At 44.2% G+C, this 18823-nt stretch overlaps 1 protein-coding gene across 2 annotated transcripts in view; it reads right to left on the bottom strand.

The window, feature by feature from the left end:
* The window catches only part of LOC121576977 (SLIT-ROBO Rho GTPase-activating protein 1-like), a 150487-nt gene that overhangs the window by 3562 nt on the left and 128102 nt on the right, over nt 1-18823 (bottom strand). For both annotated transcript variants that reach the window (XM_041890626.2, XM_041890627.2), the window contains exons 16-20: nt 18390-18498; nt 17414-17638; nt 15335-15414; nt 4950-5130; nt 2996-3121 (exon numbers count right to left, since the gene is read on the bottom strand). In XM_041890626.2, the coding sequence (XP_041746560.1) occupies nt 2996-3121; nt 4950-5130; nt 15335-15414; nt 17414-17638; nt 18390-18498 (721 nt within the window). The remainder of the gene's footprint in view (nt 1-2995; nt 3122-4949; nt 5131-15334; nt 15415-17413; nt 17639-18389; nt 18499-18823) is intronic.

Genomic DNA, 18823 nt, shown 5'->3' with positions numbered 1-18823 from the left:
TTTCATATCAGTATTGTGACAAAACCTTTATCTCCATTAATTGTCATTCATGAGTCTAGCAGCTATTCATTCCTTAATCATCCCTCCCAGGCTTTTCAGAGTGTTTCAAGTCTAATTCCTGCCTAATTAACACTGTCTGTCTCAGCCACTGTCTGTCTCAGCCACAGTCATTAAGAGACTGAGGGAGAGGGATCTTCATCATGGAGCTAAATATGGGCCATGATGTGTTCTGATACAGTATGGAGGACTGACTGGGGATTGGGAGAGGAGTGTGTTACTGCAGGGGTAGAGCTGGAGGGGTAAACAAGTGCAGGGACTCATCATGACCAGTAGGGGGAGTAAAATCACAACTTAATCTATGAACAGGCTTATAGGAAGGAAGACAACTGCTACAGTACAACCCAGACAGCATTGTGTCCTTATAAACCATATTATACAAACATCTCACTAGTTATTCATCCAAGATGGCTCATCAAATTATAGAGTAAATCATATGCATTCCTGTCTATCAACACAATAGGGAAAGGGGGATACCTAGTCAGTTGTACAACTGAATGCATTCAACTGAAAAGTGTCTTCCACATTCAACCCAACCCCTCTGAATCAGAGAGGTGCGGGGGGCTGCATTAATCGACATCCACGTCATCGGTGCCTGGGGAACAGTGGGTTAACTGCCTTGCTCAGGGGCAGAAAAACAGATTTTTACCTTGTCAGCTCGGGGATTTGATCCAGCAACCTTTCAGTTACTGGCCCAACGCTCCTACCCACCAGGCTACCTGCCGCCCCCAATTCAGTTCAATACAGAGACAACAGTTAAAAGATAACGGCATTCTTTCCCATCCTATTGATGATGTCATACAAAGGCAAACCAGATAATTCAATAATGTTCTCTGGCTGACTACAATTCTATGCTGTAATTAATGCAGTTGTATAACAGAAATGATATAAATCACCTGACAACATTCCAGGCACTTTAGGGCTTTTGACTAGCTAGTGAGTGCATCGTTGTTGATCGAGAACAGTGGGAGTAGATGTCTAAATAAAGCCAAAGATATGAATGATTCAACAGTGCTGAGCCATGTCTGCATAGAACAGTGGAGAGAGTGAAAGAGAAAGAGGGAGCGAGAAAGAGGGGGGATAGCGAGGGAGAGTAGTCTTGGCTTGAGGGTTACAAGGAGAAAATGGAGGGGTGCCAGGAGGAGCAAGGGAGGGGATAATAACTTGGACACGGTATGGTGGGGGGGCTCTGAATCTGCAGAATGGAACACATAGCTAGGCTACTACAAAACACAGTATGATTCATCAACATTCTCTCCAGCAGAGAGACAAGTGAAGTGAGCAAGCCCTTTAATAAAACAGTGTCGCCTATACCGCCACACAAATTATAATGCAGCAATGAATAGAAGAACGAGTGAGACAAAATACTGGAGCTCTCCCAGAAGCCAACATAGTCCCTGCCAAAAAGATACACCAGGAGAGTGAGTGTGTGTCAGCCCTGGACTGCTCTGAGAATGTCCAAGCACCACTATAAAAAAAAACTACGTATAATGTATTTACAACATACTCCCTAAAGCCGACTCATTTGAAAACTTAAATTACCCTCTGACTGGGACAACTCATCATTAATGACAACTCTATTGGCCATTACGCAGGACAGGACAGGGAAACAGGGCCTGTATTCAAAAATTGTCTTACAGTACTAGGAGTGCTGATCTAGATTCAGGTCCCTATGTCCATATAATATTTTTCTAAAAGGCAAGCTACTTTCTAAATGACTACTTTCCTAGTCTGTTTGTGAATACGGGCTCAGGTTTAGCTAACAGTGTGGAAGCATCTGGGCCCAGATTCACAAAACACTTCTCACGCAAAAACTTAAGAAGCATCTTAAGAAAAAAATAAGAAGTTCATAAGATAGTTCATAAGTGCAATTCCTCAACAATATCTTAAGATTTAATTATATTCTTAAACTTCTTATTCAAAAATCTTATTACAAATCTTCTTAAAATGGTTGTTGCTAGGCAACCGATTTAGCTAGCTATCTAGCTAGCAATGGCAATCATGTTAGCATATTTCCTACTGAGATTACTGTTCTAAAACATTTTCTTGGGTTTAAAATAATCAATACTGAAACTTTCAGATTAAGTTTGTGAGACGAATTAAACATGTTCATTTGCTTTCATGAGCTTATTCTCTCACTACCCTGAGTTTAAGACAAGGGTTTAGCTATCTTGGAATTAAGAACAAATCCCAAAACTTTATTTAAAAAAAATCTAATTTCTTTTAAACTTTTTGCTTAAGGAGAAACATAAGAAATAGCGCAAGAACATCTCCAATAGCCTTTTTGAGGAATAGCAACTTTGCTTAACTTTCTTCATAAGTCTATAGTTAAGGAAAACATGGCAGTTAAGAAGAAATGTCTCATTAAGAAGGTTTTGTGAATCTGGGCCCTGGTCATTCTGATCTAGACGCACTGAATTACTCCAATACCTGCCCCTCAGTCTTAACCATAAGTAAAGCTAGGTATGCAGAATGTATTTTCCTTCATTGGAACTCATTATAGATTAATCTCCATACAAAATGTTTTCATTCCACATAATGTTTATCTTTTTACATTTTATGTACTACTTTTGCCTTTTAAACTCTAGTTGACCACAGACCGTACAGTGTAGTCGGAAGAGGGTGTGGTGGTGGTGGTAGTCCGAGCCAGAGCCCTGGCAGACAGATAGTCCCATCAGTCAGGCAGTTATTGGCTTGGCTGTCTTTCATTAGCTAAATGCTTGAGAGGATACCACAGTGAGACGTCAAGGTGTGCTGGGTTGCCATTCCAGTAGGCTAGTGTGTATGTGTGTGTGTGTGTGTGTGTGGCAGGCAACATAAAACGGTTTTAAACGTTTTGCAACGTCCAAGTAGTCCCCCCATGTTTCAGTCAGTTTTCTTCCGTTTAATAAATACAGCCTCACTAGATGAGGTAGAGGTGAGATGTGGTTGAACTCACCTGCCAATGTAGGCGTCAGAGATCCTGGTGTCCGTAGGAGAGCCCATGTCTTTGTCCTCAGCTCCATGACCGCTGCTGGCCTCACTGTCAGCCTTCTGACTTAGTGTGTCCGAAAAATTATCATCCCTGTGACACACACACGCACGCACACAGGCACAAAAGAGAAAAATACAGTAATTATTTTTATGCAACAAAAGTTTAGAAGTGTAAAGCTTTTGACCACAGTGCATTGAGTTAATCATAATAATAATAAATGCCATTTGGCAGACGCTTTTATCCAAAGCGACTTAGATTGTTACGTATGGGTGGTCCCAGGAATCGAACCCACTACCCTGGCATTACAAGTGCCATGCTCTACCAACTGAACTACAAAGGAGTTCAGTCAATCATTCCTAACAAGCCTCTCCTCCAGGCTCATGTTGACTCATAGGCCTGCATCTATTAGCATGCCATTAGTAGTGGTGTGTCCAGGGCTGCCAGGCAGCATGACCAGTGCCAGCTGTATGGTTTATCTCAGTGGGCTGCCTGTGTGACTGAGCTGAGTGCTAGCTGCATATACTACAGTTGGTGCCTGTTCCTGTCAGGTGGCAGCAATCAGAGCTGCTTAGTAGCAACAGAGCCTGGTGGAGTGGGGACTAATGGACTGGCTGCTAAACCATGCAGCTAGACACACGCACGCACACACGCTGCAGTGCACGCACACAAGGATCACAAGAAGGATGACTGAGGCCCAGCCATCTGATACGCAAAACGTATCTTACTGTATTTCAACCAAGTGCTTATATATACCATACTGTGAATTAGTAGTGATATCCGCCCACTAGTGCCTTAGAGTGCTCCTGGCCCCATAGCTCAGCTCTGAAAGAGGATACCCTGGCTGCCAAACAGAGACGGAGAAAGGCCAAGATATCTCCCAGACGTCACTTTATTCTGGGCCCTTTAATGGGGCCGTGTGTCTAAACACTGTCTTGGAGCACGGAGAGCCCGCCTGCTTGCAAATTCTCTGGGCCGTTCCATTAACTAAGAAAACAGCCATCAGAGCCGGGGCCTCGCCCAGTGAATTATTGATACAGGCACATGGAGGGACAGCTGGAAAAGGACCCGCAACACTGAGGGAGGAGGGGTTTTAAAACAGGCGTTTTTCTGGCCAGCTACTAAATGATGCGGAGTCTCTCTCTCACCCTCTTAATGAGGGTGTAGATCCATCCCATTAGGCAGGGACTGTTGCCGGGGCAGAGGGATGGTTCCCAGGGCAGAGGGGTGCTCAAGGTGGTCAGGGGGGGATGAGGATGACAGAGGGGGTAGTTAAGGACCCCTAGAGAACACCTGTTCATAGTAGTGTGGGAAGGACAGACAGAGGCCCCCAGCTTGATGCCCAAGGCCCCGCAGAGTCAGTGTCAGGGAGGACTTGACCACCAAGACGGGGACAGCGCAGTGATTCAACCAGAGGGAGAACAAAATATGGACAGGTGATGGCACTTTCACTCCAAAAAAGGGAGGTTGGGCCTTCTCTGTTTTAGGAGGGAAAATACAATACAAAATGCAGTACAATGTGATTGATTGATTAACTGATTGGTCAGTTATGCATGAGGTCAGTTGTACTACTGTACCGAGGAGTCCTCTTCAATAATGTAGACACATTTACTGCATATAAGAGTCGCTAAACGAAAGTCTTATGTATTGGTAAGGGAGTAGGGGTCTAGACTTCAAGGATGAGGACATATTGTGCAAGCACTACTGTTGCTGTGCAACTACAAATCCTGTCCCACTAACAATTCTTGTGCAAAACCGCTTGTCTGGATTGTACACTCTTTAAAAATAATAGATTTAATTCAACATACTGTAATGTCACCAGTCCATTGATGTCCGAAATGGAATAAGAATATGAACATAATATACCGTATGTGATAGTATCTCTATAAGCGGTGTGTTTATCTATGGGCTGCATACTCACATGTCCTGCACCACAATGTACTGGTGAGGCACCAGGCCATCGATGCCGTTGTGCCGTCCCTCCCACCAGTCATCTGATGCCCGCTGGTATAGAAGCAGGGAGGCGCCCTTCTTGAAGGACAGTTCGCGGGCCGAACGCCCCACGTAGTCAAACTTGGCGATTGCTTCGATGGGCTCACCCTCTGCAGAAGACCACAAGGAGCACACGATCAGGTATGTCAAACTAACGGCTGATAAAGTACAGAAAGAAGGAATTCATTTTTGTTTCATCACAGAGATTGTCAACAATTCTGGCAATTATACACTGAGTGTACAAAACATTAGGAACAGCTCTTTCCATGACAGACTGACCAGGTGAAAGCTATGATCCCTTATTGATGTCACTTGTTAAATCCACTTCAATCAGTGTAGATGAAGGGGAGGAGACAAGTTAAAGAAGAATGTTTAAGCCATGAGGCAATTGAGACATGGATTGTGTATGTGTGCCATTCAGATGGTGACAAAAGATTTAAGTGCCTTTGAAAGGGGTATGGTAGTAGGTGCCAGGCGCACCGGTTTGAGTGTGTCAAGAACTGCAACGCTGCCAGGTTTTTCACACTCAACAGCTTCCTGTGTGTATCAAGAATAGTCCACCACCCAAAGGACATCCAGCCAACTTGACACAACTGTAGGAAGCATTGGAGTCAACATGGGCCAGAATCCCTGTGGTACACTTTCGACCCCTTGTAGAGTCCATGCCCTGACGAATTGAGGCTGTTCTGTGGGCAAAAGGGGGTGCAACTCAATATTAGATCGTTGTTCCTAATGGTTTGTACACTCAGTGTATGTCAGTATTATGTATTTCACGATTATGTATGTCTGAATTATGTCACAAATGGGTATGGTATTATTGATCTATGATTGAAGGGGAAATCAAATGCAGAACAAGCTTTATTTTGGTGGCCTCTGGTACATTCTAATGCATAGATTCCATCCGAAATACACAGCTAAATTATTGAATACTTTAACAACTTTACCTCCCAGATTGGTAAAATCTGTTGTGGCATTGACTAGCAGTACATTGACTAGTGGTAAAAAAAAATATTGACATGACTTTGCAATTAAAATAACTGAAAATGTATCAATTCAGTGTGTTGTTAGTTGTTTTGGATATCGTCTAGGCCTATATGATCAGGACTATTTTAAGATAACTATCAATACGATAACCTTTAACATTAAACCTGTTTTCTCTTGAGATTCAAGTAGGGCTGACCCCATTTAGTCGACTTGTCGATTGTTTGGTTGAAAGGCTGTTGAGCAGTTGCAAAAAAATCTAAAAATCATGGTGTACAAGACACCTGTCTGATTCCTGACTGTCTGAGTAGACTCATCCATTGTGGAGACGGAACAGTCTATCGCTAAGACATGTGCTACTGAAATTGTATATGGTTAAGGCCAATGGTGCAACACTAATAAAAAAGTTATTATTTTATAACAAAAGCGCTTTCTCCCGCGTTTGATAGCGGTCGCTGTCCACGGTTCTGAAACATCAGTGCGCTGTTGAATTGGCGCCTTTTCCTAGACCATGTTGCTATGTGCATAATAGCAATGTTAACCAGCATATTGGTGTTGAGAACAATGCGGCAGAGGAAGCAGCGGAGTTAGGAGATGAGAAAACATCCCTTGCCTTGTCTATAAAAAGTGAGGAAACGCCAATTTAATTAGGTCTATAATATAATAGCCTAACTGTTAAATGTGCCTGGCTTTATAAATCATCTATATATATCTACATAAATAAGACATCCTACTTCAGTTGCCTGTTTAAGTGTTTGTTTAATAGCCTACTGATTCCGTGAGCACCAAGCCTCACGCAACTACAACATGTTGGATAAACTATTTCACAAATTCGGCTGTTTTTAATCTTTGCTATTCTGTAATAAAGGCTTTACACTTTTTTTCCATTAGAACAGCCTCTATGGTGTTACTTATTTACGGCGCAGCAAATCTGAGCCCGGCCCGGCACAATCAAATGAATTGCGGTCGGACTCCCTCTAGTCATTTGTGTCTTCATTATTTCATCAAAAAGTGTGCTTAAAGCATCAGACAAGCTCAGTGCATATAGTTGATTTGATTAAAACACATTGGATGAGTCTATATTTGGAAAAATACAAAAAATATATTCTGGGTACAGACCTAAATTCAAGTCAAATTTACAGCTTTACTGCACGATATGAATTGCCACAATGATGTTTGTTCTTCAAATTCTGTATTTTATTGGCTCTGCTGCTGTAAGGAAACCAATGTGTTATTTTGTCATTTGTTTATGGTGGCAAAAACCTAAGAAAAAAGGTTGTGTTCTGTCAAGTAAACATGGATTCCCTGTTGAGAAACAATACAGAATTGCAGGAAAATGTATTTTAAAATGCACAAATGTACAGGGGGAGGACCGCCGGACTCCCCACCAGATTGTGCACCACCATTTTTATACAAAATCCATGAATAGACATACAGGTCTGATTGAAGAATGAAGCAGGTGCTAAACATGGGCTTTGCTACACAGAAAACAGCAGTTGACTACTCCATTGTCGACACTTTAAATGAATCAGTAGGCCTATATCAGTATCTGTAATAATACCATATACAGTGCCCTCCGTAATTATTGGGACAGTGAAGCATTTTTTCTTTTGGCTCTATACTCCAAAGGTCTGGATTTCTAAATCAAACAATGACCAGGAGGTTAAAGTGCAGACTGTCTGCTTTAATTTGAGGGTATTTTCATCCATATTCAATGGACCATTTAGAAATTACAGCACTTTTTGTACATAGTCCCCCCATTTTTGGGGACCAAAAGTATTGGTTTGATTTATGTATGATTTATGAATAGCAAATGGATATAGGAGATTTACTTTATTCAGTCAGTTCGACACCTTTATAAACTAGTCCAGGGGTTCCCAAACTTTTTCACTCAGGCCCCCCTTCCAGCATTGGGGAACATCCTGCAATTCTATACTTTTTGTCATGTCTATTGTGTATTCATGTCCCAAATTTGAGCGACTCAAACATTACAACAAAATCTGTGGGCTAAAAAACATTGGCTGACATGGATTAGTTGATCTGAACAAGTTATAAATAGCTCTCGAAGGTATGCAATGACTAACATGACAAGAGGAAAACTGATGATGCACTACCCAATTTCGAAATTGCACCTAGTGCATTCTACTATTACAACTTTCAAGAGTCAGTTGAAAGCCGGACTGAGTTCCTAAAGGCCCCTAGCGCACCCTGCCCACAGTTTGGGAACCACTAAACTAGTCAACACAAGCTGTTTGTCGTCCATCAAAAAACAGTAAATAGCCTATGAAACACGCAAAAAAAGAAATCTTGGATTTCAACTCATCTTTACCACTTACATTACATGGGACGTGTAAATTCACTCACAGGAAACAATGAAGAAGCATCATGGTCTCCCTCCTCCGTGATTTTTTTTTAGACCGCAGTCAACCACAACGCACAAACATAACACAGATAGCCTACCGAGAGGCGGGACAGACAGCAGACTGACAAACCAGAAGTGTTTTCCCTGTCATTGCTGCCTTTGTGACTGACAGGCGCCTCTCCTATCAATAGATCACTAGAAGATGCATATAGTTCATTCTAGTGGGAGAAGGGCTATATGAACCTGACTAGCTAATTGAAACGTTTAAATTAAAAGAAGCCTAGTTAATAAAGTGCAAAAACACTGCTATGGAAAACACTGCTCCTCTTAGGAGACTCCAGCCATGGCTCCCGATGAATGACAACACAGCAATGAAACAAACGGAGCTAAAAAATAGCTCCTATTCTTTTATCCCCCCTCCTCTAATTTCGTAACGCTATCCACCATCCACCCCCCAGAACATCCAACCACCAGAACCCATTAAACCAGACAGGGGGTCCCTGGACACTGACTTTCCCTGCTGCTCCTCTGCACAGCAAGGCCTCATCAATAGGAAGAATCTCACTGGAGAAGCACCATAGCGCAGATATAACAGGAACCAGAGCATGGGTGAAAAGCCTCAGTGCCATTCCCTGATGAGCATCCTGGTGAGCGGACCAGTGGAGCGAAGACAGTGATTCCAAATGGAGTGTGCATGTATCTCGGTTCTCCCCCCCTCTCGCTCTCCCTTTTTCCTGGGGAATGACAGGCGTGTTGTGGAGTCAATGAGATGTGACAAGCAGGAATTTGGTCTGTCTGATTTAATAAAGGTGACAGCTCTGAGATCAATACAGGACGTCTCTTTCTCCATAGGTCTGTGTGTGTTGTCTCAGTGAGACGGTGCTTGAGCTGACCACCCTATGGATGGAGATGGACACACAAGGAGACACAGAGACACACACAGACTCACACAAACAAAACTACTCACGAGCTGCTATTTTTAACTGACTAGGCTATGCACGTATTTGGATGGCACAGGAAGAACTGAAAATGAAATAGGCTCCTCAAAGAGATGCTTCCAAGGTAGTCTGCCAGAGTGGGTTGTGTATGATTGTGTGTGTATGTGAGAGAGGATGTGTGTTTCAAGTTTCACGTTTTTATTGTCACGTGCACTAGTACAGTGAAATGCCCTTCTTGCTTGCTCTTTCCCAACAATGCAGTAATCAATATCATAGTCAATAGTGTGAGAGTGGGAGTAAGAGAGAGAGAGAGAGAGAGAGGGTGTGGGAGGGAGGGAGGGGCCTATGTGTGTAAAGTTTTCTGAACAGTATAGACGGTTAGTGTTTTCATAACATTGTTGGACAAGTTTAAAAGCTCTTTGTATCCATAGAGCCAGTTCTTTTTTTTCCTATTGTCACACTCATTTAGAATGCCTGAAGCTTTAACAGCAAGTAAAGCTGTGTGTGTGTGTGAGAGAGAGAAAGAGAGAGAGAAAGTGTGTGCTGTGCGCAAGTGTTAAACTTCAAGAACATTGATAAGAGGGAGTAGGCCTACTGAAACATTGGGAGCATTTATAGATGTTGCTATGTTAGTGACTTTTGTGTTGTTTATGGTGAAAATGCTATTAAAACATTCTGATGTAGATCATTGTGTTTCCGTCCCTTACAATCAAAGCATAGTATGCCTGTAACTCAATGCACTGCTTTTTAAAATGGAAAAATCTTTCTTTAGGGCCAAATTTGAGCAATGGTGATTAATCGCAATTAACTAATGCCATTAACTCGATTATTTTAATCGTTTGACAGCCCTACTCCAAATATGTTTACACACTGAGATTACCAGCCGTACAGGGTAGGATGCCGTTACACCCCAGTGGAGCAGTCCCATGTCTCGCTCTGCTCAGTGTATAGGGACCGCAATCTTTCAGTGAGATATGGTTACAATCAATAACGCAAGAGACAGAAAAGCAGCAGCCAGGCAGGCCTCAATGAATCTCTCCCTCCCTCCCTCCCTCTAGACAAAAATACATCTAAAAGTCCTGTTTATTCAGGCTACAGCACCTGCTACAGAACAGGACACACCATGCTGATCAGAGACAGATGTGTGTGTGTGTATCTTAGGGGAAAAGTAATGACCTTTTCTGTGTATACTACACCGGGTTCAGAAAATGCACTACTCCAACCATGGCTGTCCCAACATTCAGCTACCAGGGTTTGACATGAAACAGCACTCTGAGATAAAATCACCTTTGACCCTATAGTGTTTTACCAGAAGAGGGAACACAAATGTATTGACAGGGAGGGAGGAATGGGCGTCTAAATAAAAATAAAGGGACACTATTAAGCAGCATTGTCATGCATGTCATTGCCGGCCAGAAACATGTTGCAGGAGCTGACGGGATGCGGTTAATTAAAAATGAGTTATGTCTGTAGCATGTGAAAGAGTTACCAGACAGGGGGAAATTCCAACCTATTATGTCTGGAAAATGATCAAGCACCAATTGGAGAAAAAACTTCAACGCTTTTCTTCTGCCTTACATGACCACACACACACACACACACACACACACACACACACACACAGTGTTGTTGCTGGTATCAGGTCTGTAAATGTGGCTTCTCCAGGTAGTCCATGATCAGAGTAAATGGGCTCTAACACACACCAGAGGGGCTGAGCTTCCCAGCCAAACGGATTTCCGGACAGCTACTTAGACCAACACGTGGAATGACTTTCACTCTTTTTCTTATTCATTTCTCTCTCCCTCTCTATCCTGAGAAAAGAGGGCAAACACATTTGGGTTGAAGAGGAGAAGGGAAGGAGGGGGATGGAGGTGAGGGGAGAGGGGAGAGCTTGGCCTTATTGCAAGTATCGGTAGCCCAATATGGCGAACTGAGTATGGGCGAGTGGGTGTATGGAAAGCGAATCAGCTCTTTGGGCACATCTGTTGCCACTGAAGACCGTTTTGCGTGGCTGATTGGGCTACAGAACGAGTGGATAAGCCGGTGCGAATGACTAGTGCACCGGTGTTGTATCGACGTGCCTGCCGTACTGTGCTTCCCACTGGGCAGCTGTATCACGGTGTCCGCCAGTGGCGGTAGCTAACATGGCCATTTCTTTTTTTTCCTCACATTATTTTTATTTCAAGTAGGATAGCAGCCTACACAAGAAATAACTAATATTGATAACCATCTAGATGTCACCTTGAAACATACAGTGCCTTCGGAAAGTATTCTACACACAATAACCCATAATGACAAAGCAAAAACAGGTTTTTATAAATGTTTGCTAATTTACATTTTTGACATTTAAAATATGACATTTACATAAGTATTCAGACCCTTACTCAGTACTTTGTTGAAGCACCTTTGGCAACAATTACAGCCTCGAGTCTTCTTGGGTATGACACTACAAGCATGGCACACCTGTAGTTTTTCCCATTCTTCTCTGCAGATCCTCTCAAGCTCTGTCAGGTTGGATGGGGAGCGTTGCTGCACAGCTATTTTCAGGTCTCTCCAGAGGTGTCCGATTGGGTTCAAGTCCGGGCTCTGGCTGGGCCATTCAAGGACATTCAGAGACTTGTCCTGAAGCCATTCCTGCATTGTCTTGGCTGTGTGCTTAGGATCGTTGTGCTGTTGGAAGGTGAACCTTCGCCCCAGTCTGAGGTCCTGAGAGCTCTGGAGCAGGTTTTCATCACGGATCTCTCTGTACTTTGCTCCGTTCATCTTTGCCTTGATCCTGACTAGTCTCCCAGTCCCTGCCGTTGAAAAACACCCCCACAGCATGATGCTGCCACCATCATGCTTCACTGTAGGGATGGTGCCAGGTTTCCTCCAGACGTGACGCTTGGTATTCAGGCCAAAGAGTTCAATCTTGGTTTCATCAGACCAGAGAATCTTGTTTCTCATGGTCTGAGAGTCTTTAGGTGCCTTTTGCCAAACTCCAAGCGGGCTGTAATGTGCCTTTCACTGAGGAGTGGCATCCGTCTGGCCACTCTACCATAAAGGCCTGATTGGTGGAGTGCTGCAGAGATGGTTGTCCTTCTGGAAGGTTCTCCCATCTCCACAGAGGAACTCTAGAGTTCTGTCAGAGTGACCATCGGGTTCTTGGTCACCTCCCTGACCAAGGCCCTTCTCCCCTGATTGCTCAGTTTGGCCGGGCGGCCAGCTCTAGGAAGATTCTCGGTGGTTCCAAACTTCTCCCATTTAAGAATGATGGAGGCAACTGTTCTTGGGGACCTTCAATGCTGCAGACACTTTTTGGTACCCTTCCCCAGATCTGTGCCTCGACACAATCCTGTCAAGTTGTAGAGACATCTCAAGGATGATCAATGGAAACAGGATGCACCTGAGCTCAATTTCAAGTCTCACAGCAAAGGGTCTGAATACTTATGTAAATAAGGTATTTCTGTTTTTATTTTTAATACATTTGCAAAAATGTCTAAAAACCATGATGGGGTATTGTGTGTAGATTGCTGAGGATATAAACAAATTTTTTTTTGAATAAGGCTGTAAAGTAACAAAATGTGGAAAAAGTCAAGGTGTCTCAACACTTTCCGAAGTACAGTCTACTACTCAATTGGGAGGGCATGACAGTGTCCTTCGCTCCCGCTTGCCAAGCACTAATGTCCAGCAACTGCGTGGGAAGTAGCTACCTAGTAGCCAATATCAGGGTCAGTGACACTAAGCACACGCACACAACGCATGATGCAACAGTGCACCCATCATCAGTACTTTTAATCAAAGATAAACAATTGTCAATTTTATAACTGAAATTGTACAATTACTTGTGTAAAACTAACAGTGAAATATGACTCAGACTTATCCTCTGGCTTCAAAACAGATGTCCAAACTGTTGCGGTACAGTAGTTCCGTGGTATAATACAAAATTAAAAACACAGCTCAATCAAAACCGTCTAACCTATAGCAGAGTGCTTTCAACACACCCACTCCTTTCAACACACCTACTCCTTTCAACACACCCACTCCTTTCAACACACCCACTCCTTTCAACACACCCACTCCTTTCAACACACCTACTCCTTTCAACACACCCACTCCTTTCAACACACCCACTCCTTTCAACACACCCACTCCTTTCAACACACCTACTCCTTTCAACACACCCACTCCTTTCCACACATCTACTACTTTCCTTTAGACACACCCACACTCTGGTCGCCATATTGGGCCGTAGCTACCCCCTTCTCCCTTATTGGCTAGTTACAGAGGTGGCTGATTCAACAAGAGCTTACAAAAACATTGAATCCCTGAAGACAACTAGGATCTAACATTGACGTCATACAGCAGAACTGTACATTTTCATATGGTAACAACACTAAAGAAACAAACCATTTACAATAAGGCTGTAAATCTGAGTAAGATCCTAAAGTATTTTCAACCACTAACTGAGGACAATAGGCCTGTGAATGGGCTTGAAGAGCCCACCGGGAATGACAATAAAATAGGGGTCAGAAAGGCCTTCCGTTCAAACTGACAGGGTGACAATATTTGGACAAAAACCATGGTAGCCAGAGTTAGGTTCATGTGGTTTATAAGGTTTGCTTTTCCTTAATGAATTGCTTTGCAATGGATAGCTACCATGTGTGTTGTCACCATTTTAGAATGGAAAACTATGATGTAGCCTACGTGCTCTAGTCTGTACTATCAGGTTTCATTCATTAGGGCATTTAACGGAAAATTTGTTTTTAAAGTTTTGCAGCAAAAAATAGTGTTTCTTATTGGACATGTCCAAGGAGTCCCTCCCGTTTCAGTCCGTTTTCTTCCATTGGATGCCGAATGAACACGACCCAGGTGTCTTCATTAGTTCTAATGAAAGAGGGTGTGCTAACTAAAGCCATGTAATGAGAACTATGGCCAACATTTCCATCCTCGAACTCTTGTATAAATTCTGTTTAAAGACTGATGATGAATGATTGGGGGGATGGGATTTTCGGCTATTATTATGATTAGGCTACTAATGTGTGTGTTTATTATTACCATGGAAACAGGTTTGGAAGTTTGGAGAATGTCACTTGTGGACTTAAGTGGGGGTGACTGAAAGGGTTGCCGCCCACACTGTCTGCCCTCCCCAAAATATTTTCGGAACGTAATTTGCCAAGTTGTGTGAGGTTTTTGTAATGTTTCCCTGAGAAACGACCGGTTTCTGGACTTCTACTCAGGCCACCTGAACTTTTTGTAGTCCGCTGAGGGGGTGAGTCAGTGTGTTTGATTTGGAACAGTCCAACTTCATCGCACCCCCCTCGTTTGAGACCGGGTCCAACAGACCAGATGGAAGAGCAAGTAGACATCTCTTTTATTTTATTTTTTTACTTAGTCTGAAAAGTAATAGTTCCCTGGCCTGCCTGTGTCTCTGAGGCTGGTGTGAGTGAGGCCTATCATATGAACACATGGTGAAGTAGTTTAAAAGCAGGGACAATACAGATGGTATTATGCTAGTCTGGACAGTCTGAAGTTGTCTTGACCAACTCGGTCATAGACACAATCATTAATCCGCATCACTCCTCATTCCAGTTTGGCGTTCAAGAGGTAACCGATTGAGAACTCTCCAAAAAGTAGTTATATGCTGATTATACTTGAGTGGCCAACCCATAGAATTAGGAGTCTTTCAAATTCTATGGGTTGACCAAAACACTTAAAGAGCCCTCATCACGTCACCCGAGGGGGTCCAGAGGGGTGCAGAAGAGCCCACCAGGGGCCTTGGAGGGGGGTGCTGCTCCCAGCATGTGGCCCAGGTCCCATGGGGAGATGGTGATGCAGAAAGAATTAGAATATCAATAGATACCCACATCTCTGGAGCCCAATTCCCTGCCCCTTTAAGGTCCTTCCATTTAGCAGGCTGAAAGGCAGGATTATCCACACAGACCAGTGTGCTCTGGGTTTAAGAAAGAAAGTGTATGCTTTTCCCATGATGTTCACATCTGGTAAGTCATTACATCATAGGCTTACGAGGGTGCCTGCTTGAAGGGTACTCACCGTCCTCGCTGGTATGTGTCTCCGTCCCTTCCTCGTTGTCCACCTCCTCAATTGCCCCATGCTCGCTGTAGGGACTCTCACTGTGGGGGGGGGAGACAGGGTCAGAGGTCAGGGTTTATAGGTTAGGGTCAGGGTTCGGCTACCATGGATACAACCGTACAAGCTACTCAATTTCATTCAGCCTATGGGTGTATCTTAATAGTCTGAAGTAGATTCCCCTCTTCATCTCCTTTCCTTCTTCGGCAATGATGTGACGCTGGACTGGATTGTTGAAACCCAATACCTGGTAAGTGGTATGCACTCATATAGATCTCATCCATCAAAGACGTTTAGTGTAGATGAAGGTGAGCAGACAAGCAGAGGACTTTAGACGACTGAGATGCATCTACAGCCACATTGAGAGGCAGCCACCGACTATTGAGACGCACAAATCGAGGGCATCATCAGTATTCTCATGACACAGCCTGGGTTCAAATGATCTGTTTTCAGACTTTGTCCCTGGCACCCCACGGCATTAACCTGGCACTAACGGCCCTTACATCTTCCAAAGATTACCCCCGACTGGCACTTAGCGCCGTTTCCCTGGGTAACACACCACTGCCACCTGCCTCGCATTACCCCCTGGGGGAGGAGGAGGGAGGAAGCAACGACAACTAATCTCCACGGGTTTGATGTGCCTCGGTCAGGGACGGCGTCCTGACGGCTGTGACGGGTAATTAGCTCTGGCGGTGCTAACACTCCGCCAAGGAACAGAGAGAGAGAGAGAGAGAGAGAGAGAGAGAGAGAGATGTGCTCTTCAGAGGAAGCAAGTGATAGGCTTCACTTCTACGTGCTGCACTTTAGGTTTCCTTACTAATCGTGATCGCTTAGGTCCGTCTCACCTCGATCAGGCTAGTGCTCTTCAGGGGAGGATGATATAACCTCTCCCTGCTCAGCTCCTCACAACTGTGGAGCTAGTTGGCTTTGGAACTTTAATCTGCTCTGTTTTAACATACTTCATTTATTACATTTCTTATAGGTACTTTTTATCCCTTTTTCTCCCCAATTTCGTGGTATCCAATTGGTAGTTACATTCTTGTCCCATCGCTGCAACTCCCGTACGGACTTGGGAGAGGCGAAGGTCAAGAGCCATGAGTCCTCTGAAACACGACCCCGCCAAGCCGCACTGCTTCTTGACACACTGCTCCCTTAACCCGGAAGCCAGACGCACCAATGTGTCGGAGGAAACACCGTACAGCTGGCGACGAAGTCAGCGCGCATGCGCCTGGCCGCCACAAGGAGTCGCTAGAGCGCGATGGGACAAGGACATCCCAGCTGGTCAAACCCTCCCCTAACCCGGACGACGCTGGGCCAATTGTGCGCCGCCTCATGGGTCTCCTGGTCGAGGCCGGCTGCGACACAGCACGGGATCGAACCCGGATCTGTAGTGACGCCTCTAGCTCTCCCCTGTCATATTGTCTCACCACAGACACCTCATCATTTAGCCTAATTACCTGCATTAACTCTCGCTAATGACGTATTGAGACAGCTGCGGCCCTAGCCCTCGGACGGACTCCACACTGCATGCATACATACCTGCAGCATGGAGCATTATGTCCCTTATGAAGGGGTATTTGGCTGCGAGCCTGAGTTAGACTACAATCACAGGACGGGAATGAGAAACACACCCACGACTTTGTAAAGAGCTCCCCAGCCAACACCTCACCTTGCACATCTGTGAAGCTCATCAAAATTACATCATCGCAAGTCACCCGTATCGAGTTTCACTAATGAATGACCCCTGACCCCATAAAAGGGTGACCCTGCTCACTCAATCATCTCACAGGGTCCCACAGGTCAGGGAACTTCTGGAATATCAGGGACATTTTAATTTCAGACAGGGAAAGCCAGGGAATTTAACACATTTCATGGAAAAGTCATAGAATTCTTAAAGTGTCTAAAAGTGGGAACCCTGATCTCACCAGTAGTCTCCGCCAGCTATACACTTCACATAAACGGGCTCATCCAGATCCATTCTAGTAGTTATATTTCTAAATTCAGGTCTATGTTCTAGTAATTACATTTCTATGTTCAGCTCACCAGTAGTCTCCCCCAGCCATGCACTTCTCGTAGACGGGCCCGTCCAGCTCCTTGGCGTCGGGGAAGATGGTCTCATGTTGGATGATGATGGTCTTGATGATCTCATTGACGTGTGCCTGGCACGACACCTGGTCCTCGATGTTGGGCGTGGGCATGAGGGTGGGGCCGAAGCAGATGGCCAGGTTATAGGGGTCCATCATGTTCTCATCACTGTACTGGGACAGGCTGGGGGGGAGGGGGGAGTGAGAGAGGAAGAGAAATAGAGAGAGAGATAAAGGGTTTATGCGCAACAATCGACTTTACAGTAAGTTAACGTAATCTCTTCAACAAGATAGTGGAGAAACTTCGCCCTTCACAAACAAAGCATTTTAATTTTTTTGTGTACAAACAGGAATTAGTTCTGCGTGGTACAGCTGCATTCAGCCAAGGCACCAGACAGACTGCCTATCCTCTCACTGTCTGGGTAGTGATCAATTCTCAAACCTTTTAATAACCTAACAGTGTCATTATGCTCCTCTCAGTATCACCTAAACAGTAAATAAACAATGACAGCCTTTCAGATAGAGTAAATTACTAAGGAATACATCTCTCTAGTCATTTGTTCTTATTGCTGGACATGTTTACTTTAACGCTAGCTAATCATTTTCTCTTCCTCGCTCTACATTCAGTAACAAACAGGAGTCTACTGTACAATGATCTTAAAAGGTTTAGGGCTATTTGGTGATTGACTACACATGTCCCCCATACAGTAGTACAGTAGGCCAGTCAATGTGTGTTTTGTACTTACTAATGGTATATCAGAAAATGAACAGTAAGTGAATAAGCCTGGGTCATATTATTCATTACGGCACGCAATGGAAAAGAAAAATGGGAGTTTCCTATTGGATAAGTCCAGGTAGTGCATCGCCCTTTCAGTCAATTTTCTTCCATTTGATGCCTAATGAATATGACCCTGGACCGGTTGTTGAGGACTTACTGGTTGAGAAAGGCGAAGAGGTAGCGCATCACGATGAGGACGGACCTGGGCACGGCGGTCAGGAGGATCTTACGGATGTACAGGGACCTCTCATACAGGTTCTCTATTCCTGAGAGAGAGAGAGAGAGAGAGAGAGAGAGAGAGAGAGAGAGAGAGAGAGAGAGAGAGAGAGAGAGAGAGAGAGAGAGAGAGAGAGAGAGAGAGAGAGAGAGAGAGAGAGAGAGAGAGAGAGAGAGAGAGAGAGAGAGAGAGAGAGAGAGAGAGAGAGAGAGAGAGGAGAAGGGGAAGAGAGAGTAGAGAGAGAGAGAGAGGGAGAGAGAGAGAGAGAGAGAGAGAGAGAGAGAGAGAGAGAGAGAGAGAGAGAGAAGAGATGTATTAAATCATTCACTATTGCACATCATATAAATCTTAGAAATACAGACCGGAGCCATTTA

The sequence above is a fragment of the Coregonus clupeaformis genome, chromosome 11 (genome assembly GCF_020615455.1).
Source record: "Coregonus clupeaformis isolate EN_2021a chromosome 11, ASM2061545v1, whole genome shotgun sequence".
Taxonomy (NCBI): domain Eukaryota; kingdom Metazoa; phylum Chordata; class Actinopteri; order Salmoniformes; family Salmonidae; genus Coregonus; species Coregonus clupeaformis.
This window is presented reverse-complemented; position numbering and strand designations above follow the sequence as displayed.